At 47.7% G+C, this 23,267-nt stretch overlaps 16 protein-coding genes across 16 annotated transcripts, besides 4 other annotated features; 7 read left to right on the top strand and 9 right to left on the bottom strand.

Moving 5' to 3' along the window:
- Positions 1–12: 12 nt before the first annotated feature.
- On the bottom strand, positions 13–687 carry FMP52 (Fmp52p; the record flags this gene model as incomplete). Its single annotated transcript, NM_209454.1, has 1 exon — positions 13–687. The coding sequence occupies one exon, from the start codon at positions 685–687 to the stop codon at positions 13–15; it is 675 nt and encodes a 224-aa protein (NP_984101.1).
- Positions 688–902: 215 nt separating this feature from the next.
- AGOS_ADR004W (ADR004Wp) lies at positions 903–1,478 on the bottom strand (the record flags this gene model as incomplete). Its single annotated transcript, NM_209453.2, has 1 exon — positions 903–1,478. The coding sequence occupies one exon, from the start codon at positions 1,476–1,478 to the stop codon at positions 903–905; it is 576 nt and encodes a 191-aa protein (NP_984100.2).
- A 218-nt stretch (positions 1,479–1,696) lies between these two features.
- PMI40 (mannose-6-phosphate isomerase PMI40) lies at positions 1,697–2,986 on the top strand (the record flags this gene model as incomplete). The annotated part of the gene is made up of 1 exon (NM_209452.1): positions 1,697–2,986. The coding sequence occupies one exon, from the start codon at positions 1,697–1,699 to the stop codon at positions 2,984–2,986; it is 1,290 nt and encodes a 429-aa protein (NP_984099.1).
- A 128-nt stretch (positions 2,987–3,114) lies between these two features.
- On the bottom strand, positions 3,115–3,825 carry NOP16 (Nop16p; the record flags this gene model as incomplete). The annotated part of the gene is made up of 1 exon (NM_209451.1): positions 3,115–3,825. The coding sequence occupies one exon, from the start codon at positions 3,823–3,825 to the stop codon at positions 3,115–3,117; it is 711 nt and encodes a 236-aa protein (NP_984098.1).
- Positions 3,826–4,150: 325 nt separating this feature from the next.
- Positions 4,151–5,125, top strand: SGN1 (Sgn1p; the record flags this gene model as incomplete). The annotated part of the gene is made up of 1 exon (NM_209450.1): positions 4,151–5,125. One exon carries the CDS (start codon positions 4,151–4,153, stop codon positions 5,123–5,125), a length of 975 nt encoding a protein of 324 aa, NP_984097.1.
- Positions 5,126–5,542: 417 nt separating this feature from the next.
- Positions 5,543–5,559: a centromere (Chromosome IV centromere CDE III element).
- Positions 5,543–5,732: a centromere (Chromosome IV centromere).
- Positions 5,560–5,724: a centromere (Chromosome IV centromere CDE II element).
- Positions 5,725–5,732: a centromere (Chromosome IV centromere CDE I element).
- Positions 5,733–6,211: 479 nt separating this feature from the next.
- Positions 6,212–6,874, top strand: IRC22 (Irc22p; the record flags this gene model as incomplete). Its single annotated transcript, NM_209449.1, has 1 exon — positions 6,212–6,874. One exon carries the CDS (start codon positions 6,212–6,214, stop codon positions 6,872–6,874), a length of 663 nt encoding a protein of 220 aa, NP_984096.1.
- Positions 6,875–8,426: 1,552 nt separating this feature from the next.
- INP51 (phosphoinositide 5-phosphatase INP51) lies at positions 8,427–11,264 on the top strand (the record flags this gene model as incomplete). Its single annotated transcript, NM_209448.1, has 1 exon — positions 8,427–11,264. The coding sequence occupies one exon, from the start codon at positions 8,427–8,429 to the stop codon at positions 11,262–11,264; it is 2,838 nt and encodes a 945-aa protein (NP_984095.1).
- Positions 11,265–11,320: 56 nt separating this feature from the next.
- AGOS_ADL003WA (ADL003W-Ap) lies at positions 11,321–11,524 on the bottom strand (the record flags this gene model as incomplete). Its single annotated transcript, NM_001355308.1, has 1 exon — positions 11,321–11,524. One exon carries the CDS (start codon positions 11,522–11,524, stop codon positions 11,321–11,323), a length of 204 nt encoding a protein of 67 aa, NP_001342258.1.
- A 230-nt stretch (positions 11,525–11,754) lies between these two features.
- WBP1 (dolichyl-diphosphooligosaccharide-protein glycotransferase) lies at positions 11,755–13,038 on the top strand (the record flags this gene model as incomplete). The annotated part of the gene is made up of 1 exon (NM_209447.2): positions 11,755–13,038. The coding sequence occupies one exon, from the start codon at positions 11,755–11,757 to the stop codon at positions 13,036–13,038; it is 1,284 nt and encodes a 427-aa protein (NP_984094.2).
- Positions 13,039–13,116: 78 nt separating this feature from the next.
- On the bottom strand, positions 13,117–13,513 carry GIM4 (tubulin-binding prefolding complex subunit GIM4; the record flags this gene model as incomplete). The annotated part of the gene is made up of 2 exons (NM_209446.2): positions 13,117–13,433; positions 13,489–13,513. The coding sequence occupies 2 exons, from the start codon at positions 13,511–13,513 to the stop codon at positions 13,117–13,119; spliced, it is 342 nt and encodes a 113-aa protein (NP_984093.2).
- An 845-nt stretch (positions 13,514–14,358) lies between these two features.
- VAB2 (Vab2p) lies at positions 14,359–15,336 on the top strand (the record flags this gene model as incomplete). The annotated part of the gene is made up of 1 exon (NM_209445.1): positions 14,359–15,336. The coding sequence occupies one exon, from the start codon at positions 14,359–14,361 to the stop codon at positions 15,334–15,336; it is 978 nt and encodes a 325-aa protein (NP_984092.1).
- Positions 15,337–15,374: 38 nt separating this feature from the next.
- On the bottom strand, positions 15,375–16,313 carry CFD1 (iron-sulfur cluster assembly protein CFD1; the record flags this gene model as incomplete). Its single annotated transcript, NM_209444.1, has 1 exon — positions 15,375–16,313. The coding sequence occupies one exon, from the start codon at positions 16,311–16,313 to the stop codon at positions 15,375–15,377; it is 939 nt and encodes a 312-aa protein (NP_984091.1).
- A 142-nt stretch (positions 16,314–16,455) lies between these two features.
- On the top strand, positions 16,456–16,863 carry BET1 (Bet1p; the record flags this gene model as incomplete). The annotated part of the gene is made up of 1 exon (NM_209443.1): positions 16,456–16,863. The coding sequence occupies one exon, from the start codon at positions 16,456–16,458 to the stop codon at positions 16,861–16,863; it is 408 nt and encodes a 135-aa protein (NP_984090.1).
- A 103-nt stretch (positions 16,864–16,966) lies between these two features.
- Positions 16,967–19,054, bottom strand: EPS1 (protein disulfide isomerase EPS1; the record flags this gene model as incomplete). Its single annotated transcript, NM_209442.1, has 1 exon — positions 16,967–19,054. One exon carries the CDS (start codon positions 19,052–19,054, stop codon positions 16,967–16,969), a length of 2,088 nt encoding a protein of 695 aa, NP_984089.1.
- Positions 19,055–19,344: 290 nt separating this feature from the next.
- AGOS_ADL009W (ADL009Wp) lies at positions 19,345–20,484 on the bottom strand (the record flags this gene model as incomplete). Its single annotated transcript, NM_209441.2, has 1 exon — positions 19,345–20,484. One exon carries the CDS (start codon positions 20,482–20,484, stop codon positions 19,345–19,347), a length of 1,140 nt encoding a protein of 379 aa, NP_984088.1.
- Positions 20,485–21,382: 898 nt separating this feature from the next.
- On the bottom strand, positions 21,383–23,026 carry MIT1 (Mit1p; the record flags this gene model as incomplete). Its single annotated transcript, NM_209440.1, has 1 exon — positions 21,383–23,026. One exon carries the CDS (start codon positions 23,024–23,026, stop codon positions 21,383–21,385), a length of 1,644 nt encoding a protein of 547 aa, NP_984087.1.
- Between the last annotated feature and the right edge of the window lie 241 nt (positions 23,027–23,267).

Below are 23,267 nucleotides of genomic sequence, written 5' to 3'. Positions count from 1 at the left end.
AATCGTGGTATCTTACTGGGTATTCTCTTGCTTCACTAAAGAGAGGATCTCGGCGGATTCGACGATGCGCACCTTGCTCTTGTCGTCGCTTAACGCCAAAGCGACAGCTACCTGGCCCACCTCATCGCCGTATACCGGATAGCCCAGTAGTGCCTGGAAACGCCCGCGGTACACGAGCTTCCCGAGAAATACGGCCACAGAGTTACCAAACCCCTTGTGATGGGTTTCTCTTTCGCCAAGCAGAACTCCTGGCCGTAGAATGACCGTTCTTTCGAATTCAAGGGCAAGCAGGTCACGCTCAATATCGCCCTTCAACTTGTTGTAGGGGAGCCGCGCGTTGACGCTGGCTCCAATAGCGCTTACTATCACACACACACGGCATCCGCGCTCTTTTGCAGCCTTTGCAACTGCGATGTTTAGATCGTGATCCACCTTGTACTGGTTCTCCAGCCCACCGGCATTGGCCCTGGTGGTGCCCAGCCCGCTGAAGAACACATCGACGCCGGCAGGGACGCTCTCCGGCCAGCTGTCGCTCTGCTCGTTGACGATGGTCTCAACGCGCGCCGCACTGTTGGGGATCTGGCGGCGCACAAGGGCGTAAACCTTGTTGAATGAGGTGGCCTCGGCCGCGTGCTTCAAAATAGCTGCCCCGCATAGGCCCGTGGCTCCCACTACCAGAGCGTTCATATCAGGCTCTCTGTGTGCGCTGTCGAAGATGCCGCCAGACGTCTCGGAGGCTGTTGACGGGGCACTTTATATAGCGCCAATATCGCAGTGGCGAAGAATTACTAATTTGGTCGCAGACGCCAACCCACCCCCCGGAGTTAACGTCCGCGAGGCAAAATCGGTTCATATGCCGAGTGTTGCATGCTAGATACACATATGTAGATTGTGCTGCTGCGTTAGTCGTCGTAGTCCGGCGTCATTCCCAGGTACTCTTGCTTGCACCAGTTTTCTATCACCTGGCGCATACTATCGTTCAGGGGCGTGATGTCAATGGATCCAGGCCACTCGGAGTGTCTTCGTACCCTGGAGAAGGACGGGACATAGCAGTTCTCAGGAACCACGACATCGTCTTCGATTATCACAACGTCCCCGATGGTGCAGCAGCGGGCGAGGATGGAGTTCGCACCTACGACAACGCGGCTACCCATACGCTTGCAGTGTATCTGTGCGCCCGGTTTCACCAGCGTATAAGAGTTCATGACCAGTGGACAGTGGATTGATACCGATTTGCCCGTGTTCTTGTCGGTTTTGTATCCGATAACCGCCGGCTTCACTACAGATGCCCTACCAAGCATACAAAAACGCCCCATGGAAATCGCGCTAGCAGACTTCTCCAGCGTGCGCACGTTGCCCTCTACCACGCAGTTCTCACGAATAAGGCACGAACCTGCTATCAGGATCCGCTGCGACCCCGTGATCGTAGCCTTCTTGGAGATGCGATTCCCGTTGCTAGTCTCGATCCAGTCTGCCATGGGTGTCGCAGCAATTGACCGTACTTAGTAGCGACACCTGCGAGTATACCCTGAGAGCACAGTTTGAGTCACCACTGGCCTCCTCGTCCGAGTACTTTTTAGAGAAGGGCCGGTACCATCATCGTCCACGAAACACCATATGGTACCATAAAATTCCAACGCTCCATGCAAAGCCACGAACTACCAACGAACAATTAGCTAAAACACTGAACCCCACAATGAGTGCAAAGCTATTTAGATTAGACGCCGGCTACCAGCAATACGACTGGGGTAAGATTGGCTCCTCTTCTGCAGTCGCGCAATATGCAGCGAACTCGGACCCATCTGTGCAGATCGAGGAAGACAAGCCGTATGCAGAGTTGTGGATGGGCACCCACCACAAGGTACCATCGCGTCACCACGATACCAAGGTGGCACTCAGCGACCTGATCGCAGCAAACCCGGAAGGCATGCTCGGTTCAGGAAATGTGGAAAAGTTCCATTCCAGGAAGGACTTGCCGTTTTTGTTCAAGGTCTTATCCATCGAAAAGGTGCTTTCGATCCAAGCGCATCCAGATAAGAACCTCGGGCGCCGGTTGCACATACAAGATCCGAAGAATTACCCGGATGACAACCACAAGCCGGAGATGGCCATTGCCATCTCCGATTTCGAAGGCTTCTGTGGGTTCAAACCGCTTGAGGAGTTGGCGGAGGAGCTGCAGCGGATCCCGGAATTCCGCAGTCTGGTGGGCGAGGACATCGCAGCCCAATTTTGCGCTGGCATCAAAGTAGGCGCACAGGAGGGATCCGAGGAGGACAAGTCCAACAGAAAGTTGTTGCAGAGCGTGTTTTCCAATGTCATGAATGCCTCCGATGACGTTATTGCGTCCCACGCCCGCCATCTGGTGGAGCGCGCCAAGCAGTCACCTGCGGACTTCAACAACGAGACTCTTCCCGCCCTGATCCTCAGACTGAACGAACAATTCCCAGAAGACGTCGGTTTGTTCTGTGGCTGCCTGATGCTGAACCACTGTGTCTTGAAGGCGGGCGAGTCCATCTTCCTAAGAGCGAAGGACCCACACGCTTATATCACCGGCGACATCATTGAGTGTATGGCGGCATCCGACAACGTGGTCAGAGCTGGCTTCACTCCGAAGTTCAAGGACGTGAAAAACCTGGTCGAGATGCTAACATACAGCTATGACTCTGTTGAGGACCAGAAAATGAAGCTACTGCCTTTCGCTAGGTCCTCGGGCTCCGGTGACAGCATTCTATACAACCCTCCAATTGAGGAGTTTGCAGTTTTGCAAACGAACTTCCACGGCAGCACCGGTACTCATCACTTCGACGGTTTGGATGGGCCATCAATCGTCATTACCACCAACGGGAGTGGCTACATCCAATCAGGAGATGTTAGGTTGAAGGCGGAAGCCGGCTATGTGTTCTTTATTGCCCCACACGCGGAAGTTGACCTTCAGACGGAGGATTCAAACTTCACCACCTATAGAGCGTTCGTGGAGCCTAACTAAAATTGCCTAGTTCACACTCAGGTCAGTTTTTGCCTCGTGCCCAATGAAAATAGGAACTTCTTATTTATAGACAGGTAAAACCCCGCTGTGTGCTAGTAATTATATAGTATACAAGCCTGTTGGGAAGCTCACTGCCTCTCGTCAATATGGTGGGCCTTGAGCCACTTCTTCATTCTCCGTTTGAGGTCACCTACCGATTGTTGGTAAATGTTCAGCTTCAGGTCTCTTGCCATGCTGTTGTAGTCCTCTCCATGCTTCTCATACAGCCTGCCAAGCCACTCTTCTTCTCTGCTGCTCTGGTACCGCACCCGCCTGTTAACAGGTCTTGAAGCATATGACTCCAGTTCCTGAACAACCTCCGTCTTCACTTTATCTTGCTCCAGTTTCTGTTTCAGCTCAGAAATGTCTTCGTCAACGTCTACTGTCTTCATTGTGCCGTATACCACCTTCACTACATCACCGTTCTCATCGCGCTGTATACGCGCTTCTCCTTCGGGTATTTTCGCAGGGTCATACTCTCCATCTTCCAGCGCATCATCGTTATTGCGCTTTTCCTGCTCAACGTCGGACTCACTGTCGTAATCCTCAAAAGCAGAACAGATCGGTACCGATTTCTGAATAACTTTCGATAAATCAATCTCCTCACCGCCAGCGCGTGGTGCCAGCTTAGCCGTCAGTCCAAGACGTTTGTAGTTCTGGGCTAGCGTTAGATTATAGTCCCAGTTCTTCTCGATGATTGGATTGCACGCAATATTTACTTTCCTTTGCTTATCTCTGTTCCTCCTCGTCACCTTCCGAACCGATGAACGCGCCATCTTGCGCTTTCTAACAGATGCCATTGTAATCTGAACTACTTGGGGCGCTTACCTGTGAGTAACTACTACCAGCTGTAGAGTGATGAGGTTATAACCATACCTCATCGCAGCCCAGGCGGTAGACTAAAATTTTAATGTTCGTTGCTTATGACATATAGCGCGGGATCGTTACCCGGTTATGCTGCTGAACCAATCACAGAGAAAGCGCCTATATATTTTCGCAGGCGTGCCCGGTATGGTGCATCTACCACACGTCGCCACTTAAATGGTTTGACTGGCTCGTGCACTGTACCAGCATAACTTGCCGACGTTCACGAAGTATCCCCGCCTTCTGTTGAATAATCCCAGAATGGTTGAAAGTGCAGTTTTATCGAATCCGGTTCCAGGGAACAGTGCTGCCATTCCAATTGAATCTCCAAGGTCGGATGAGCAGCTTGCAGATACAGAGGATAGTTCGTGGGAACAGGATATGTCATCTGATTCCAAGGGCGATCAAGATGAGCAGTCAAGCTACAATAGTTTAGATTCTACAACTCCAGTTTCCCAGCCGTTGAGTAAAGATAGAAAACATGCAAAGCAGGTCGAGCTGGATTCTCGTTCGGTCTTTGTAAGCAGCATTACCCCCGAGGCGACAGCGGAAATGTTGGAAGAGCACTTCAAGGATGTGGGCGTGATCAGTAGGATCACGATCTTATACAACAAAAAAACCGGAGAACCGAAAGGTTACGCATATATCCAATTTGAATCGATAAGTTCTGTCGAAAAGGCGCTGCAACTTGACGGCTCTAGTTTCAATGGGAATACAATTTCCGTTGCTAAGAAGAGGACTAACTTGCCAGGCTTCAATAGACCTTTCAATTATTACCCGTATCAGCAATTTCATGCGCACGGCAATGGGAGATATCATCACCCTCAGTCCCATCACCCTCATCCCCAACAGCATCAATTCTTTTATGGTAATCAGTGGCAGAACGGATATCCTCATGCTCATTGGAACTACGGCGCATATGGTGGTGCTTACACTCCTTATAAGAATGTGAATTTTTACAATTCATATCGTTTTCAACAGCAAGGCCAACACTTACCGCAGATGATACCTAATGAGAACAGTAGGGCGCATCTGCGTGAGGGCAGAGCAGGTACTAGAGGTAACAAAGGTGGCAATCCTAATTCAAGCCGGAAATCCAGACAGACAGTTGGTCCTAGCAAAACTAATGACGCTAAGTTAATGAATGACCCGCCCGTTTCTAATAGTACTAGTCATTCTGTGAATTCTGTCTCGACATCTGCAACTACTTCGGAAACGGGTGTGAAGCGTGAATGAGCAAGAAGTGTTACCTGCTTTCGTAAACAGCCTATACCTTGTATATTATTACATTTATTATTTTTTTTAAATCTTATCACTTCAGGACTTCGCAGTGTATGTTTACGTATCTCTCTACATTGTCTTAGTATTACTAGATATAAACTATATGCCTTCTACATTACCCTGTTTACTTTGGATTAACTGAATACTAGTGTCTTTGCAAAATAGCTTGATTCCGTCTCTAAAAAATACCATTAGCTACATTGACCACATTGTTAGACAACCTTCTTCAATCTTATAGCTTAACCCGCAAAATCATTTTCAAAAAAAAATCAATAAACAACAATTTTTTGAAAAATTAATTAATAAAAAAAGCTTTTTATTATGTTACATTATGTTTGCGTTAAATTAATGTATATTAAAATATTTAATAATTTCGGAAACAACATACATATTTAATATTTAATAACTCTATATTTAACACAAACATTGAAATTAATATATTAATATAATATATTGACATAATATATTATAAAAATATAGAACTGGAAATATTCATCAACATTTATAAATTATTGATTATAATAATAAGTGGGTTTTAATTTTATTGATATTGGTCACGTGCCTATAACAAATTATTTTTTTAACTTAAATTGTATTAAAAAAATAAAACGTTTTATATTTTTTGAAAAATAGATAATGTATTTATTTTATTTTATTTAGTACTTACTGGGTATACGGCTGATTATTGAGCTACATCGGAAGAATACACAGAAGGGCAAAATTCTGAGATGAGCAAAGTTAAATACTAATAAATGGCGTCTATATAGTGATTGAGATTATATACTGCTACGTATCTTAAGTAACGGCAGATTACTTTGATGTTTTAACTCACATCTTTTCCTTCACCTATGCTCATTGAATCATTGCAGAGAGCTACCATGACAAATAATTGATTGAGCCTTGTTTCCCTCCGCCCCATTCATAATTTCCGTAATATATGATAGTTGATAACATTAATGGTAAGGGCCGGCACAAACGGATTGACACGTACACTTCAAAACATTGTTCGTGAGAAAGACCTACTGTTGACAACTAATAGACATGAAATTATCTAATCTCTTATTGTTTGCTAACGTTGGGACGTTACTTGTTAAGGCTACGGACGAGAATATATCGCCAAATGAGGAGAATACTCCAAGATACGCACAATTCAATATTGACTACTCGGTCCTGGATCAACCAAATTATGACCCTATGGCCCCTATGGAGTTTGAAAACGGCGAGAATATCACACTAGCTTTTAACTTTGCCAATAACGAAGAAGTGCCAGTTAAGTTAATCGCTGTGGGTGGTAATATTATTAATGCCCGCAGTGGCGATGAAGTCGCGAACATCACCAGAAGTAGTCTTGGTGAAATCGAGGTGGATGTGAACACAAGCGTTTCTTTCAATCAAGCTATTAATTTGAAGCTCGATGAAGGGGACTACTTTTTGTTACCTAATGTCTTTGTTCTCAAGGAAGGGGAATTAATGGCAGTTGGTACATCACCATCGCGGATCAAAATACTGCCACCTCCCATGTCATTTTTCAACCCAAAGTTCTTATCCATTCAAGCTGTACTGATCGGTGTCATAAGTTACTTTACCTACTTCATTTTTAGATCTTCCAAGAAAGAACGTAGAGGAGTTGTATCCAAAACTAAGGCTCCTAAGAAAGTTAAGCTCGATGAGTCCTGGTTGCCTGAGAATCATCTGAAGAAATGAACTTCTATTTTAATTGCCTCATGAACAATGGGTTGAAGGATTATGCTTCCGAGCCTAATTCAAATAAAGGTCATCTATCAAGTCTGTATCTTTTTCGTATCCGCGGAAGCTAGTATCCATCAACCCATCAGACGAAATGTTCATCTATGAAATATCATCAACATCTAGTGAGTATTTCTTAAGTAAATAATGCCACATATCATTCACAAGTTCATGAGGTCCGGGTCCTCTCTTAGTTCAAGCCTTATCTGGCTGGGTATAATGGCTATTCCCCAATTCTGCGTCTTTCATATACTCGTCAATATCGTTGATATGCACTCGTGCCACATAACGCACCAATCGCTCCACGACAGCATGCCATGGATCATATAGTATTTCAGAACGAGGACCCTTAGGGTCTCTTAGGAATGAATTATGATAACCGGAAGGATACTTTTGTAGCCACAAGAGCCATTGAATGTCCTATCATGACAGATAGCATCCGAAACGCTTGATCTTGGGCGTATTTGTATTGCAAATTTGACGCTATATTGAGTGCTATTCTCGTCCGGCTAAGGAGCAGGTTACCTCATCAATGACAGTATCTGCTCGTTTTAGCTACCAGTGCTCTAGTATATTCAGAAGACATGGTAGATTTTTATCTGCAAGTGACTTTCGTTGACTTTCCGACACTTCGGTTAGCTCTTGAAAACATCGATTGACAAATGCTCGCCTTCATGGGGTCCGATATCGCCTGTGCTTCATTCCGAATTCGAATAGTTGCGAATGCAGTTTTTTACAAAAGCACTCCGGTATTTTGGAATTTTCGCCTTTAATCAGATATGCAAGGCTGGAAATAGATGCTGTACCTTGATAATTGTCAGGTGCAGGCTCAGGTGTGCCCTCAAGGGCTGCGATACCGTCTCTATCTTTCACGCAGTTACGAGTTACTTGAAAAAGATCTTCTGGCAGCTAGAAAGAACCTACGTAACGCGAAATTCCCGCCAGTAAATCTGATAATTGTATCTTGCGCTTTGTCTCTATTAGTGATGAGAGATGATCTGCGAACGGTTGCTGCACATCCATTGCCTTCGTACTTGAGAAGTATATTTCTAATGGTATCCACAATGAATGCAGCTACACACTAGTATCAATCCCAATCGCATACAGCAACCCTTTTGAGACGAATTTTAACGGCCACTCGATGGCCACAGAGGCTGTCTATAAACAATGGAGCGTTATCAAAACTGTCAACGCCAATAACATCAACACCAACAGATATTTAGCGGTCTATATTTTCTAAGTCTCCGTCCCTCAAAATACAGCTCTTCAACTCTTTGCTTCTGAATCAAATTTTCTGTATCCATCTAATGCAGGTCTTCCTGGTCGAAAGTCACCTATGCAAGAGCTCCTTGTTCGCGATTGTATAAAGGGCGAATCACTGGCCAAAAAAATAGAATTTAAGTGGTCGTATTGAATACGAAGATAAGCGACTATGTCGTCACAAAAATCGCGCTGAAAAGGGAATAGTACTATCCAGGTGCAACGGTAGCATAGGTATCGCTAAGTTAGCATGAAGTTGTTCGTTAGAAAAGAGCCCAGAGCTATAGCGCTTGCCTCAAACGATTATGTGTTGGTATTCGAAAGGTCAAAAAACAACCCAAAACAGCCCCAAGTGAAAAATGCGCCGCCAACGATCATGGTGAAGACCATGTCGGAGGCATCACTAGTAAACGGTGGTGGTTTTGTCGAATGGACAGCATTTTTGATTAAGGGGCTCCTAGGGGTGATCCATGTTCGCAACCAAGTCTTTATCGGATTAATTACTGGGGTGAAGGACGTAGCCAAACCACGGTGGAGGATTAGAGATGGCAAAATGAAAAGCATTGAATCCATTTTTCAAATTCTCAGCGTCAATTTTTACTGCTTGGACTCGCCGCTGTATGATCAGTGGCTCTATTATGTTTCGGAAATCTGTCAGGAGAAGTTACTAACGGAGCATCCATGCGCACCACTTAAAAAACTCTTTAGCGATGGTACGTTTTATTATTCTAGAGATTTTGATATCAGTAATGTATTGCAGGAACGAGGATTAAAGCATAGAATCGAGAATACCATCGAGAACCAGGAGAAAAAATTCATATGGAATTTGAATCTCATGTCAGAGATCTTGCAACTCCGAGGACGTATTACGCCTGCTGAGCTACAAGCATTTGATGGAGGCCAGTTTCTCACTTTTTTAATCCGAGGTTTTTGTAAGACAGTTTTCGCGAATGAGATTCATAGCCCGACCTCTTTGACTCTAATATCTAAAACCTCCATTGAAGACCTCGACAGCATTAACGATTTCCAGAAAGGGATTGATGAAGAGGGTAATGTTGCGAGATTTATTGAAAGCGAGCTTATAATTCAAACAGAGCGTTACCTATTTGCCTACGTACAGACAAGTGCTGATATTCCGCTCTCCTGGGAAGTCGTAGAAGGTCAATTGTTGCATAGTAAGAAGCTGAAGCTTACCAAAAGCCCTGAGCGCATACAAGCAACATTCGATAGACACTTTGATGATATGATTTCTCGCTATGGTGTGATCAGCATAGTAAACCTCGTTAAGCACAGAAGCTCTTCTCAAGAAACTTTAAGTGGAGCATATAAGGCATGCGCGGAAGTTAAAGAGCTCCATTATACCGCAGTCGATTATCCTGTCGATGTAATTAAGAAGTCACCATACAAATTAATGTACTTTTTGAGAGATGATATATATGAGTTTGGGGCGTTCGCATATGATATTGCTAGAGGTGTCTATGTCGGTAAGCAAACAGGCTCTTTTCGTGTTAGTGCGGTAGATGCCACTTCAAAAATGAATTTGGTTGAGATGTGCATAAGCAGAGAAGTTCTAGACTTGACTACTGACGAACTAGAAGATTTTGCAATAACAACAAGTTTGGTGAAGAAGCATGAAGCTCTCTGGTCTGACAATGATTTTTGGCTTCATCGTATCCACACGAAAAATATAAAAAATCCAGCCAAATATAAGAAAGTTTACTCGCAGGTCTTTAGTCTGTCGTCGAAAGTACTCTTGTATGATCCGTTGCATGCACATATCGCGAAGTGTTTAAAGAAGTTAAAGAACGAGTACACCTATGAAAAAGAGATAAGCATATTCGCGGGGACCTTTAATGTTAATGGTAAGCAATGTAAAGACGAAGCTATGGGTACGTGGCTATTTCCTCCTAATGGTGAATCTGAAGGCAATTATGCCGACATATATGTTATAGGCCTAGAAGAGGTAGTTGAATTAACTCCCGGACATATGCTATCTACCGATCCAATGTCGAAACAATTCTGGGAGAAAACAATACTTCGACACCTAAATTCCCAGGAGGGGAGGCACTATAATTGTATTGGAACCAATCAGCTTGGAGGGGTTTTGCTGTTACTCTACGTCAATGAATCCGAATGTTCCAAGATAAAGCATTTAGAGTACGACGTAAAGAAAACCGGTTTTGGCGGGATTTCCGCAAATAAAGGAGCTGCTGCTATCCGGTTCATGTATTCTGCCACTAAATTTTGCTTTATAGTCTCTCATTTAGCTGCAGGCTTGGAAAACGTCGAGCAGCGGCACAGTGACTACAAAACGATTATGAAGAGCATAGGATTTTCACGAGGTAAACGCATTAAGGATCATGACGGTATTATATGGATGGGAGATTTCAACTATAGAATTCTATTGTCAAATGAAGAGGTAAGACGAGCGATATTAGAAGGAGATTATGGGAAATTATTCGAGAAAGACCAGTTAAATCAGCAAATGATCGCCGGTGAGTCGTTCCCATATTTTAATGAGATGGAAATAACATTTCCACCAACCTACAAGTTTGACCCTGGCACCAAAAGTTACGATACTAGCGAGAAGATGCGTATACCCGCTTGGACTGACAGGATCTTAAACAGAGGAGAAATTCTAAAAGCCATCTCTTACGGATGCGCCGAAGATGTGATATTTTCCGATCATAGACCAGTGTACGCGACGTTCAAGGCGCGCACGACTGTAGTAGATGAAGAGCAAAGAGGGCAGCTGTCGCGTATTATTCATGAGAGGCTCACGGAGATGTTTAGCGGCTTAAACGATGAACAAAAGTACGCATTTTTGGTCGATAGCGAACTAATTGTCGACAAAATAGAAATGGAGGGAAAGCTGCCATTAGTCTCACAGGTTAAAAAGGGTAAGAGACTTCCTCCACCTAGTTCTGACTTGCGGAAGTGGTGGATTGGCAACGGGAAGCAGGTTCGAATCACGCTAGACGTGGATCCTAAAAAGCAAATGCTTAATCCGGAACGTCCTGTCAATCCTTTTATTCCAGGGGAAGACGGGCAAGCATACGTCGTTCCAAAAAGCCGACTTAATAATTAGAGAAAGGCTCGATTTATCGTAGCTCGTGCATAAGTAAAGTATCATAGTAATAAATGTTAGGCAGATGGTTCAATATTGGAGTTTGTTGCTTTATCTGACTTGTTTAACTCCTCTGCTGCTGCTAAAAGCGCTTCAATGTTCCCCTCCAGTTTATTCAACATCTTTTCCATTCGGTCCGCCGTTTCTTCTCCTTCTTTCAGCTTTTGGAATGCCTCCAAGAACTCTTTTGTTGATACTTCACTAGCGGGATCTATTGTCATATTCCTTGTCTCCTGGAGGGATGTATAGACCAATAATATAGTGTACTGTGAGCAGCTTGAGGACGAAGAATTATGGGAAGTATTGCCTCACTACGTATAGGGAAAGTCATTTTGTTCACTCAGCATTACTTCAGAAAAAAAAACTAGCTAAGGTGGCCAATCCTAGGACACCTTTGTAATAAAGGCGGTACGCGATACCAACATACGCTCGCCTCGCATTAGACAACTTGATGTTAGAACGGGTGCTGTTGGGACTGCTCTATGTGGTGTCCATGGCTGCTGCCATTTCCGTCCACGGAATGAAGACTTTGCTTATTTATGACTCCAGAATTACAGATTTGGGTCAATACCAGAACTTCCTGGGCATGTTGAGAGAAAGACAGTATCAGGTGGAAGAAGTGTCTGTCGACGGAACTGCAAGTTCAATTTCCCTTTACGATGGCGATGTTAGGCTCTACGACAATCTGATTCTCTTCCCAATCAAATCTAGAACGATCAGTAAGGATATTAACGTGAAGAGTTTACTTCAGTTCTTCGAAGAGGGGGGTTCGGTGCTAGCCGTTACCTCACCAAATGGTGTCACAGAGAGTGCACGCGTGTATCTTGAACAGATGAAGATTCATGTAAGTCCCAGAGATTATAAGCTGGTTGACTATTTCCATGATGGGCCAATCGATGTGCTTCCTGTGAACACCAGTACAGTGAGGAATAAGCATATTTTTTCGTCTGATTCAGTATCAGAACTAACTTATAGTGGTTCCTCCGCACTGTTGAGGAATGATGGGCTTGTTATACCTGTTCTACCTGCGCCACGGACTTCCCTAAGCAAGAACAAGAAGGGGGAGCAGTGGACGGCCGGCTCTCAGGGATACTTAGTTGCCTCGGTGCAGAATCTGAACAATGCTCGGACATCCTGGGTGGGAAGCGACTCCTTCTTCAATGATGGCAACTGGCAGAAAAACGGAGCTTTCGTTGAAGAACTTATCAAGTGGACATTTGGAGAGAAGGCCGTCATCAAGAGCACAGGTTTCACACACAAACATTCCAACGGGCTAACATTCGATCAGTTGCCTTACAAGATCAAAGACAACATCTTCTACGAAATAGGCTTCTCCGAATGGAATGGTTCTAAATGGGTTCCATTCCATGCAGATGACATACAATTCGAACTCCGGATGCTGGATCCTTATTATCGTTTAACGCTAGAGCCTAGCAGGGTCTCTGTGGATAGCCAATACTATAGCACGGGCAATTTCGCATTACCCGACCATCATGGTGTTTATACGTTCGTTACTCAATATATGAATAGCGGACTATCATTTGTCATTCAGAAGGACGTCAAACCCATTCGGCACCTGGCTAATGATGAGTATCCAAGAAGTTACGAGATCACCAACTCATGGGTATTCCTGTGCTCGATTTCCGCGGTGATTGCCCTGTTCGTAGCATTTGTTGCCATTTACCTCTTCACGCCAGTGGTACCATCTGTCTCGCCTGAGAAGAAGAAGAGCTGAACGCTGGCTTAATGCTCGATAACTACTGAAAAATATAGGATCTGTAGGAACTCTGCGCGCCTACATATGGCTTATATATCACTGTTTAAGGACTTGAATCTTATTATCCTTCTTCCATTTCTCGAATTCCTCCGCGACTTTCACGAGCTCGCCTTTCAGAGCACTAATAGTGGAGGATAAGTTCTCCTTCTTGGTCTGCAAGATTGGAATAGTGGTTTGGACATCTGTCTCAACAAGCGCTCCTCCGACCATGCGGTAGCACTTTCTGGCTTTATCGACTCCGTTGAGTGTAGTTAGCACCACTTCATGTTCTTCTTTATCATTTCCAAGCTCTATTATCTTTGTCTGTAGCTCTTCTAGTGTCTGCTTGTACTCGTTATATTTCAACTGAAGGACTGATACATTGTGAGTAATTAATCTACAATAAGGAGCCGAAAAGTGCATACATACCATTGGATCTCTGCTCGGCTGACATTTTAGGTCCTAGTCTGTTTACGATCCTTCAACCGTGAAATGGTTGTTAGCGAGTAATATATTTCAGGTTACCTATGATTTTGAAAAATTGTCTAAACAAGGACAGCCAGATATGGCTATTTAATTTATTAGTAACAACAGCTGCAAGCGCTCTCAGCGCAGTGGTTCAGGCGGCCAGTAACTCCCGGCTAATATTCAACCTCTTTGCCGCCCTCTGATGTTTAGCATGGGTTTTCTTATGCACTACGCGCAATCATTGTAGGGACAGGTTGCCAGATCTTCCTAACAGCGGGGACCCGTTTGCAGTACATCAAGATACGCCTGCGCCACCCCGGGCTTCGGGCACAAGCATCGGTCCTCCTATGAGCCTCTAGCAGAACAAGAACATGTGTTTTACCATTACAGTCGCATATCACGTGATCGGTAGATAAGGAACGCGCATGTGAAACTGCCTCAATCGAGAGTATTCGGGCAGTTTATGAACGTGTAGCATCCAAAGATGCACAGAGCTGGTTTTAGTAAGTCAAGATAGTGAGACTTATTTTCTATTGTCCGCGCTTGAATTACCTTTTCCTGTGTGAAAATAATCATTTAATTTACAACCATCACAGTAATTCATAGATAGCGGAGTGGTGCATTCATAGTACCTCGAAGGATGCTCGTATCACCATTCTTAACAGTAGGTGCTTTATTTAGCGCTAAAGACCAGATTTAAAGCAGCTTCTATTCGTTACAAGTGATCATGAGTTACACGGGAAGTCATATAAACGGTTGCAGTTTCACTTACAGTTAAGCAGTTAGCTGTACAGAGCCGCCACAACCATATCCTTCTTCGTAACTTTCATTATGAGCTTTTTATTTTCTGGCGAGTTACGAAGTCCAAAAAATGCCTCTACTGAGAGGTTTGTTTCGGTTAGAGGATCTGATGCGTACAAGGAATTATGTTCCCTGGGAATGCTTCCATCCTCGAAGGACCTTCGACAGGACTCCATTTTCCGAGCAGTGGCCAACGAGGTCAAGCAGGTCAAGCAGGACGTGGTGGAGATCAATTCCAGAGTGGTTGCAGAGGTACAAGTGGAAAAAGAGCTGGCCGAACACCTGAACCAAAAATTGAAGGCCTCGGAGTACAAGGTAGATCATTTGGCCAAAAAACTAGTCAGGCTGAGACAGAAGCATAGCACCAACACCCAACGACAGGTTCGTAAATTGGATGATTGCATTGGAGACTTTGAGAGCAACATCAGGGAGCTGCATGGCACGGTTGCCGAGATGGTGGACCGCCTAGGAAGTGTTGACATGGGCTTGCCAGAAAAGGAAAGGCTAATCGGTGACCACCAACTGAACGCAAGGCACTACCCGTTATTGTATGAGCTTTTCCGTGACAAGTTTCCGTCAAAATTCGGCGCTCCACGAGGCCTCGGGATTGCCTCTTCGCTGCCTGAAAGGGCCTTCCCGAAAGCGTTGGGTGAGTCGGACACAGGAGACCTGTCCCATCACGATGTGGCTACAAGGGAAGCACCGCCACTTGAAATGGATTCGGCAGAAGAGGGATGTTTCTACCACCCACAAAATCTGGCAGTAGATCACATCCGGAACCATTTCATGAATAGCAGATCGTCTGACATCAACGAGCGCGAGCTGGAAATATCTGGATCAGCACACGCCACCAAGGCCTCTTCCGCCAGGGAAAACATTCCAGAGAGAATCCTCATGCCCCAGTTCCAAAAGGTTGCGTCCCCGCAGACCGCGCCCACGCTGGAGAACATAGAAGTCACAGTGCCGTTCTCATCCAAATCTGCTGGCCACGAGAGGCACAGTGGGTAGCAGCAACTTGTTTACCAATAGAGGCCCTATATAAACTATCACTGGCATCTTGACGGGATTCCCTGGTCGAGGACATGCTGGACAATCCTAGCAAAGATGGGGTATAGCCCTGACGTTTTATATAATGATATCAGTGGTTCCTCTCGACTACTCTGACTCTCGATCATTTCGACAAATGCTGGGTCTATCGGCACAGTTCCCAGAAACGGAACCCCTGACTCCAGGGCGAGCGACTCTCCCCCACCACGTGCAAAGATGTTGGTGCACTCGGAACAATGAGGACACACAAAGCCAGACATGTTCTCCACCACACCCAGCAGCTTGAAGTTAACTTTTCTGCAGAAGTTTATCTCCTTCTTGACATCAGCGACAGCCACCTTCTGCGGCGTGGAAACGATGATTGCGCCGTCGGGCCTTGCGCCCCGCAACTCCTCGGCAATCGATATGTGCTCATCGGACGTCCCTGGAGGCGTATCGATCAGCAGATAGTCCAGCGCCCCCCAGTAGACGTCCGAGATGAATTGCTTGATCATAGCTGTTTTCTTGGGCCCACGCCACACAACGCTGTCTCCCCGATCATCGAGCAGAAAGCCCAGCGACATTACGCGCAGACAACCTTGCTCCATTCCAGTCGGCACGTCCACTGGGATCCACCCGCGAGGCCCCTGGAGTACGCTTTTTCCTTCCATCCCGACCATGCGCGGCAGCGATGGGCCGGTGAGATCGATGTCCAGAATGCCCACCTTCAGACCCCTGCATGCTAGCGCCATGCCGAGCTGAGTAGTCACCGAGCTCTTCCCGACGCCTCCCTTACCGGACAGAACGAGCACGATGTGCTCAATTTCCCGCAAAGATTCGGGTTCTACCACTATTTCCTCTGCCATCTCAATCTCCCTCTGGACCTTGTTTGTATGCTCATGGGACGAGCTTACTAAGTGAAGATGAGAAGTAATTACCTCGATCAAACGGTGAATCATATTAAACGAACTAACTTTTTCATGATGGTTCAGCTATGGTTAACACTTGTTATCACCAAAAATTATTGGTCCATGGATTACGCAAAATCACTTGCAAGTGGAGTTCAAGTCACTCCAGGACATTGAAGGCGGGAAAAGCGTGATGAGCTCCAGGTTTGATCACAATACAGCTCATCAGAGAACGCAGCTTTTCGGTCCGAACTATGGGAAGCCGGTAAAACGGTCAAGCTCTCCGTTCAGCAACCCCTCCATCGACTATTCGCAGTCCACACTAGCGCAATTGGAATCACAAAGCGACGCGGATGTGGGTGTGATGCGGGAAAAGATAATGGCGCTAAAGACGTTGTCTGAACGGATGGGCGAGGAGATCCGTGGCAGCAGCAAGACTCTCGACAGTTTGGGAAGCACATTCGACGCCACAGCAAATAAATTGAAACGCACATATAAAAAGATGATGGTAATGGCGAGCAAGTCCCGAATTAGTGTCAAGGTGTGGCTGGCGATCTTTTTCGGGTTTGGAGTCTTATTTTTTTACGTGTGGGTGCGTTGAGCGTTTGTCGATGCGACGTATGTGTTAACTTTAAACCTCGTATCTACAACTATAGTGCATACTAAATGGATAACAGGGGTCCTATCAGTGACAGGAAGTGTTGCTATTCAGGGAAGGCTCCCTCCTTGCCCAGGATTCCCATGGTGTCATGTCTGGCAGCGTACTTTTTGCGTTGAACGTACTTTTTGTAGATGCGCGGCAGCCGTAGGGCGAAGAACACCGCTACAATGAGAAGGAACCAGCCCAGAAAGCCATATTGGTGGATGTGTTCAAAAAATCGCCACCTGGGGCCAAACGGTGAGCCGACTAGGAATCTCCGCAGATCATTCCTGGACTTGCCTGACTCAGGGAAAACCAGCGCCCTTATTGCGTCGACCACATGCTCGGGTGAGTGGACCGTCATACGGCTTCCGTCGAGCCCTTTTGCATAATAGAACTTCCCCTTCTCGTCCACAATCAGCACGTCGCCGTTTTCTAATTCATAATCGTGAACGTTGAGACCCAGTCTCTTCAGTGCTTTTTTACTTGATTTGTCAATATAGCCATATAGCACCCCATTATAGTTTTCTGTGAGTTTTTCATTGATCTCCGACAAAAAGGCGGTTTCCGTCTTGTCGTTCCCGTTTACAATCTTCAATATTGCCTTGTCGCCATACAGGCGGCTAAGTCCTTTGTAAACATATTCATCCCAGGTTCCTTCAAACTTGGATATAACATCAAAAAACCCTTTTATGTTCTTGGAACTTTTTACTTCCTGCTCATTGCTAGTATCCAAAACCTGAATGACAACTGGTTTCCGAGGCGAGTCCTTCCCTTTCAGTAAGGGTTTACCAGAAGTACGGGTGAAATCACGTAGATATGGATATGAATTCTCTTTTATCCACTGTATTGCTCGAGAAGAAATATCCTCTTGATCAACCTGGTTTTGTAATGCTATAGGCGTTCTAGAGCATTCCTTAAACATAATGAATAGAGGATCTCCCACGGACAGCGTCCTCAGATGAAACAATTCCTTGTTTAGGCCAACTAACTCTTGCGACGCTCTTTCGAGAAGCGTCGTATATATGCGGTCCAGCATGCGGTCTATATTCTTCTTTAATCTCCCTTCAAACTTGTATATGTAAACGTTTGGAATCCCGTCCAATTCCCTCAATAAACTGTGCAAAAGTTTACCATCCTTCTCAGCGTTTGTGGTGGGCGCAGGGTTATACAGAAGTATTGTCTTCCCAGCAAAGCCCTCGGATATATCTGAAACCTTTGGGACTGTTAGAAGCATTTTGGCAACCTCTTCTGGAGAAATGTGAGGGGCCAAATAGTTAGAGTACGATCTTAAGACAAAATCTAGGAAGTCCTCAAATGCATAGCTGTCTCGTTCGTAGAAGATTAGTGAATCCACATTCGGTAGCAGTAGCGCCAATGCGGGTATTTTCTCACCATCACCTGAGCGCTTAGTTAACCGCTCTAGGCCAACTTTTCGGCATAAGTCCCCATTCAGATAACATGAAAAATGGAAAGTGCTGATCCCCTCAGTGTCTGCACGGTTGGAAAGCAGTTTCCACGTATTTCGGAAAGCCGCGCAATACCTGCAGTTGCGGAACTGGGTAACCTTCGTGATATCGGCAACCTCAGGTGCCGGCCAGAACGAGATGAGCGTAGGGCTTTCCACACCAGCTTCCAAAAGCTGGTTGAACCGCTTCTTGTTCAGCGGCTCGCTCTTGCTCTCCAGCCCCATCAATTCCATGTTGTTCTTGTTACGCGCCTCTGCCATCATAAACTGTACCAAGCTCTCTTGGTCGCGTTCCATGTGGGGATAGTCCTTGATATAGCCCGCTGGCCCATATAGGCGAATACTGGGATATGAGACGACGTTCTCCTGCTTGCACAGGTCCCCACTTTGCAGGCATTCCACCTGTGCCATCGAAATGCCCATCCGAGCGCCCTTCTTATGGAACTCTTTCCATGTCTTCTCCCATGTGGGTGCAAATAGCTTGCAGTGATGGCATAACGGACTGTAGAACTCCACCATGTGCAGCCCCGTGGACATGGTGCTACTGAAGTCCACGGAAGTCAACGGTTCCGGCATCTTCTCCTGCTCACCAGCTGGCTCGGTTGCGGGGGTGCCCACGCTCGCTGAGAACACCCGACCAGCAAACAGGGAGACGTAGATACATACCCTGAGAGTCACCCACATCGCACTATCCTGATTTATCTGGCTGCTGAGCAGTTGTAGCGCTCCAGTGTGAGGGGTGTCTGTCCTGAGTTAATTTTTAGAAAGTACTTCAGCGGGAGTGCTCGATCGGTAAGATCATTACTTACGCACGACCGATCACACCCTCGAAGGTTAACGTCTGCTTCGCGGACTGGGGTATACGACCAGCTGATCTTATAAATACATGGTATATTACGAGAAATAGTAGATTTAGGCATTGATCATGCTCGTGTCCCCCGATGGATGGTTCTATAATGCACTCGGGTGAGATATCACATTAGACCCTCGTTCCACATTCTGAGGTACTTCCGGAAATACTCGAACGAGACCAGAGTAATAACGGAGGCAGGCACAGTCCTCACCAGGTTCGTTGCAAACCCGGAGTAGAACCCGACGTACCCCTCCGAGGCACGTATCCTGCCCAGCAAGTTCAGCAGGCTGGGCGGCACGCCTGAATGCCTGACCTGCATGCGTGTGCGCAGGATCTCATGCGGATACGTGATCACACTGGCCACAACCTTAGATAGACAGGAGGCCACAATCAGACGGTCCAGTTGCAGCTTGTTGTGGTCCAGGCGCTGGCCGTCCGCGGCCGGCGTGTTGCGATGGAGCCAGATCTTGAGTTTCTCGTATACCGGGAAGTGGATGGCAACGTGGAACAGGCCGAAGAGCGACGGTACCAACCCCGAGTAGAATACCTTCAGGCCCTCCGACCGGTACATCTTGCGGAAGGCGTCCAGCGTGCTGCGGTAGTTAGTGGAGTCGCGGCTCACGTCGGACTGTATCATGAGGCGCGTCTTGACAACCCAGATCGGGTTCGTTAATGCAGTGGAAATGGCGCCTGCGGTCAACGCAGACGCCGCGTGGGACACGAAGCCCCCGGGCAGGTAGCTGGGGTACCGCTGCTTGCACTTCTCGTACACCGAGAAGTACAGCATCCACGTGGGAAAGTACCCAAGCACGATCGGCGCCAGGCCCTTGTACAGGCCCGCCACACCCTCGTCCCGTAGGATCGCGCTCAGCGTCCCCACGATCCCGCGGTAGTACCTTTCGCCCGAGCCCGCACCCTGCGCCTGCAGCCGCGTCTTCGCCACGTCCAAGGGACACACCATTATGCCCGACACAAAGCCTGCCAGCGCCCCGGACACGGCTGTCACCTGCGTATCGTCCAGTAGCTGCAGCGCCGACCCGGTCCCACGCAGCCCGCGCCCGCTGCCCCCGCTTCCCGCCGTGCCTCCCCCCCCAATAAGCTCTTCCAACACCTCTGCCGACGACAGCGGCGTCGAGCAGTCCGGCGCAACGATATCCTCTGCGCTCACCACATTCCCACCGCCCTCCGCGCCCCGCCGGCCCGCCACCAGCCGCTCCTGCGCGAGCTCCAGCGGCGGCGCCCCGCCTGCGTCCACATCCATAGTGCTCACTTTCTTTGCCTGCGACTTCCGGCCTCCTAGATTCACAGAACCTCAATGCTGCACCAATCAAACACCGGGCGTATCCCAAACCCACGCTACTGGTTCCGAATCGCCTTTGGTTTTCACGGCTATATGGCATTGGCTTAAAGGAGCAGAATGCGATTTTTTTCAGTTGCTCTTCTTCGGCGTCATTCATGCGAAGACCACCCTGAAACCTCCTGTGGCAGCACGCTAGCCCTCCGTTGCCCTGCGCGCGCCGGCACCGCCTGCGTGCGTCGCTCTAACCGCTATACAACTATTCTACTACCTACGCCTAGGTAGACAACGCGCGGTACCTGAGCCGCAGACGCCGCTCGACAGCCCGCAGCGCTCCCGCGAGCACAGGGGCCCGCGGGGGCAAGTTTAGCTGCGTCACACGTAATAAAGGGCGTGGCCCCTGGGGCAGGGTTTCCTACAGGCGACTACTGCCGGCAGAATGCTTAGGGCGCCACTACGCTCGCTCGGGAGACGGCGCCGGTGGAGTTCATCTCCGCAAATTCTCTGCGCTAAGCAGGCGCGTTACACAGGCGCCGATGCAGATTGTGCCCGGAGTTGCTCAGTTTCAGTACACCGTTAGGGTGGGCAGGCTCGCGACAGGGAATTTCTACGTATGTAAAAAACAAGTGGAGAGCTAGGTAGTACAGTTAGCATGCATTGAGTTATTGGATGTGAAACTGGATCAAGAGGCGCGCGTGGCTGTGTAAATCCACCCGTCTGGACTGGTGTTGCCTTTTTTTATAAATTTTCTGTTTCTGCTTGCTTTTAGACGAGCTTTTCATGGCATATCTACTCGTAAGTACATCCAATGGGAGCCGTGGGGTATTCGAGGGCGCCGTCATTAAATAATCCTGGGTCTATGTCATTTCCGTTCCTTTCCATGCATCGTTTTGCGTCCGGTGAAGTTGAGAAGTGTGTCTGCGTTGACGGTTGTGTGCGTTCCAGAAGCGCTACCCCTGGAAGGCGGGTTTTCATGCTGTAGCGGGTAGGCGTAGACCTGCTGCGGCAACGGGCTGATCTGGGCGGAGGGGGACACCATGTGCGGGGCAAAAGACAGCTGGGCGGCGGAGCTGATGCCGTAGCGCGAGACCGGGTAGATGGGTGGCGTCTGGACATACTGCTGCATATTGTAGCCAGGGTAGGGGGCGTAGCCGGCGGCCGTGCCCTTGGGACATATGGGAGCATGCTGTTGTGGTGGCGGCTGTCGTAAGGCCGATGCAGAGGGGGGCGCCGATGCAGAGGAGCCCTGCGGGAAGGGCAGGGGCAGCTGGATGCCGGTCTGCTTCTGCTGGTCTGCTGCGAAGAGCGAGCCCGGGAGGGGGAGGGCGGCAAACTGGCCGTGCGGCGGCGAGGAGGTGGCGCTGAGCGAGGAGGGCGCGCTGGCCACAGATGCATTCGCGAGCTGGGAGATGTCTGTGGCAGATGCGGCGGAGCCCGTGTGCGGCCGTCTCTGCGCCACTTGCTCCTGTGGCTGCTGTGGCTGTTGCTGGTGCTGGTGGTCGTGTGGCTTGTTTAGGGATAAATGCTGGTGATCTGGAGATAAATGCATATTGGGGTTATTTTGGGTATAGTAACTATAACTATGGTACAATGGCGCGTTAGGATTATGTTGCGATGAGCCCGGGTAGTAATTATGACTGTAGAATGGATTATGCGCTTGACCTTGTAACGACGCTTGCGAAAGCTGCTGGTGGTGGTGGTGGTGATGCTGATGATGGTGATGAGTGGTCAATTGGCCCAGGCCCTGGTACCCAGACTGGTTGACTATAGGCTGGACGATCGGTGGGTTAATGTAGGAGGATACAGCGGCGCCCGGGAGCTGAGTGCAGAGAGGCAGAACGGGCACGTTGCTCACATTTACAACCTGGTTACTCGACCCCATATTGCTGCTGGCATTTCTGGAATTGCCCACGGAGGAGCTGTCTAGAGCGAGAATCAGTTCTCTGCAGGGCTGTAGTTGTTTGAAGAACGGCGTGCCAGAGGGCTTCAGCAGTTTTCCAGACTCCACATCCTCTGCAGTGTAGTAGGAGATAATATGTATTGTTTCCACATGTGAAGCCCGTTTCAACTTCAGTGACATTGTTTTTTTCACTAGGCCGCCCGGCTTGAACGCATAGGAGCTGTTCAGCGACCCAACTAAAGCTTTTGAGACGGGGTTTCTCTGGTCTTCCTGCAAGGGCTCGGCCACATCTGAGTTCTTCCGCCTGCCGGATTGGCCCGCGTGTCCTTGCAGGAGCGAGCTGTTTTGCTTGTCCAGCTCCCTGTATACCAAAAATTTACCCATGATCCGTGACGGCGACCATGATACCCCATCTGTCCACCGTTTGATGCCTGATTTTTCCTCGATGAAAACGAATACATTGCCTGATATTATCAGCTGCGGCCTCTCAATCTCGTAAGGCCTGCGCGAAACAGGTTTTAACTTTCCGTCCAGTATCGCCTGCGCCAAGAGCAGAGCATCTGTGTTAGTCTCTATGTAACCATGATAGCTGGGGCTGACCTCCATGGCGTACAGGATAGGAGATCCAACTCGCGTGCTCAGATCTAATGCGTTTAGATTTGCAATTGCGGTATCAACTGGTAAATGCAGGGCCTTTGTGCGCGCGATCCCTGGTATTGTAACAGCTCACAATAGCTTGGGAAACGGACTATTGTAGCTAGCTGGATTAATATACCGCTTTGTTGTGCCAATCGTAAGGAAGCGGGGAAACTTATCCGCTGAGCTGTTCTGAACTTGTAACACCCGA

This window comes from Eremothecium gossypii, chromosome IV (genome assembly GCF_000091025.4).
Source record: "Eremothecium gossypii ATCC 10895 chromosome IV, complete sequence".
NCBI lineage: Eukaryota > Fungi > Ascomycota > Saccharomycetes > Saccharomycetales > Saccharomycetaceae > Eremothecium > Eremothecium gossypii.
The sequence above is the reverse complement of the archived record's forward strand: the minus strand, read 5'-3'. Positions and strand labels throughout refer to the sequence as shown.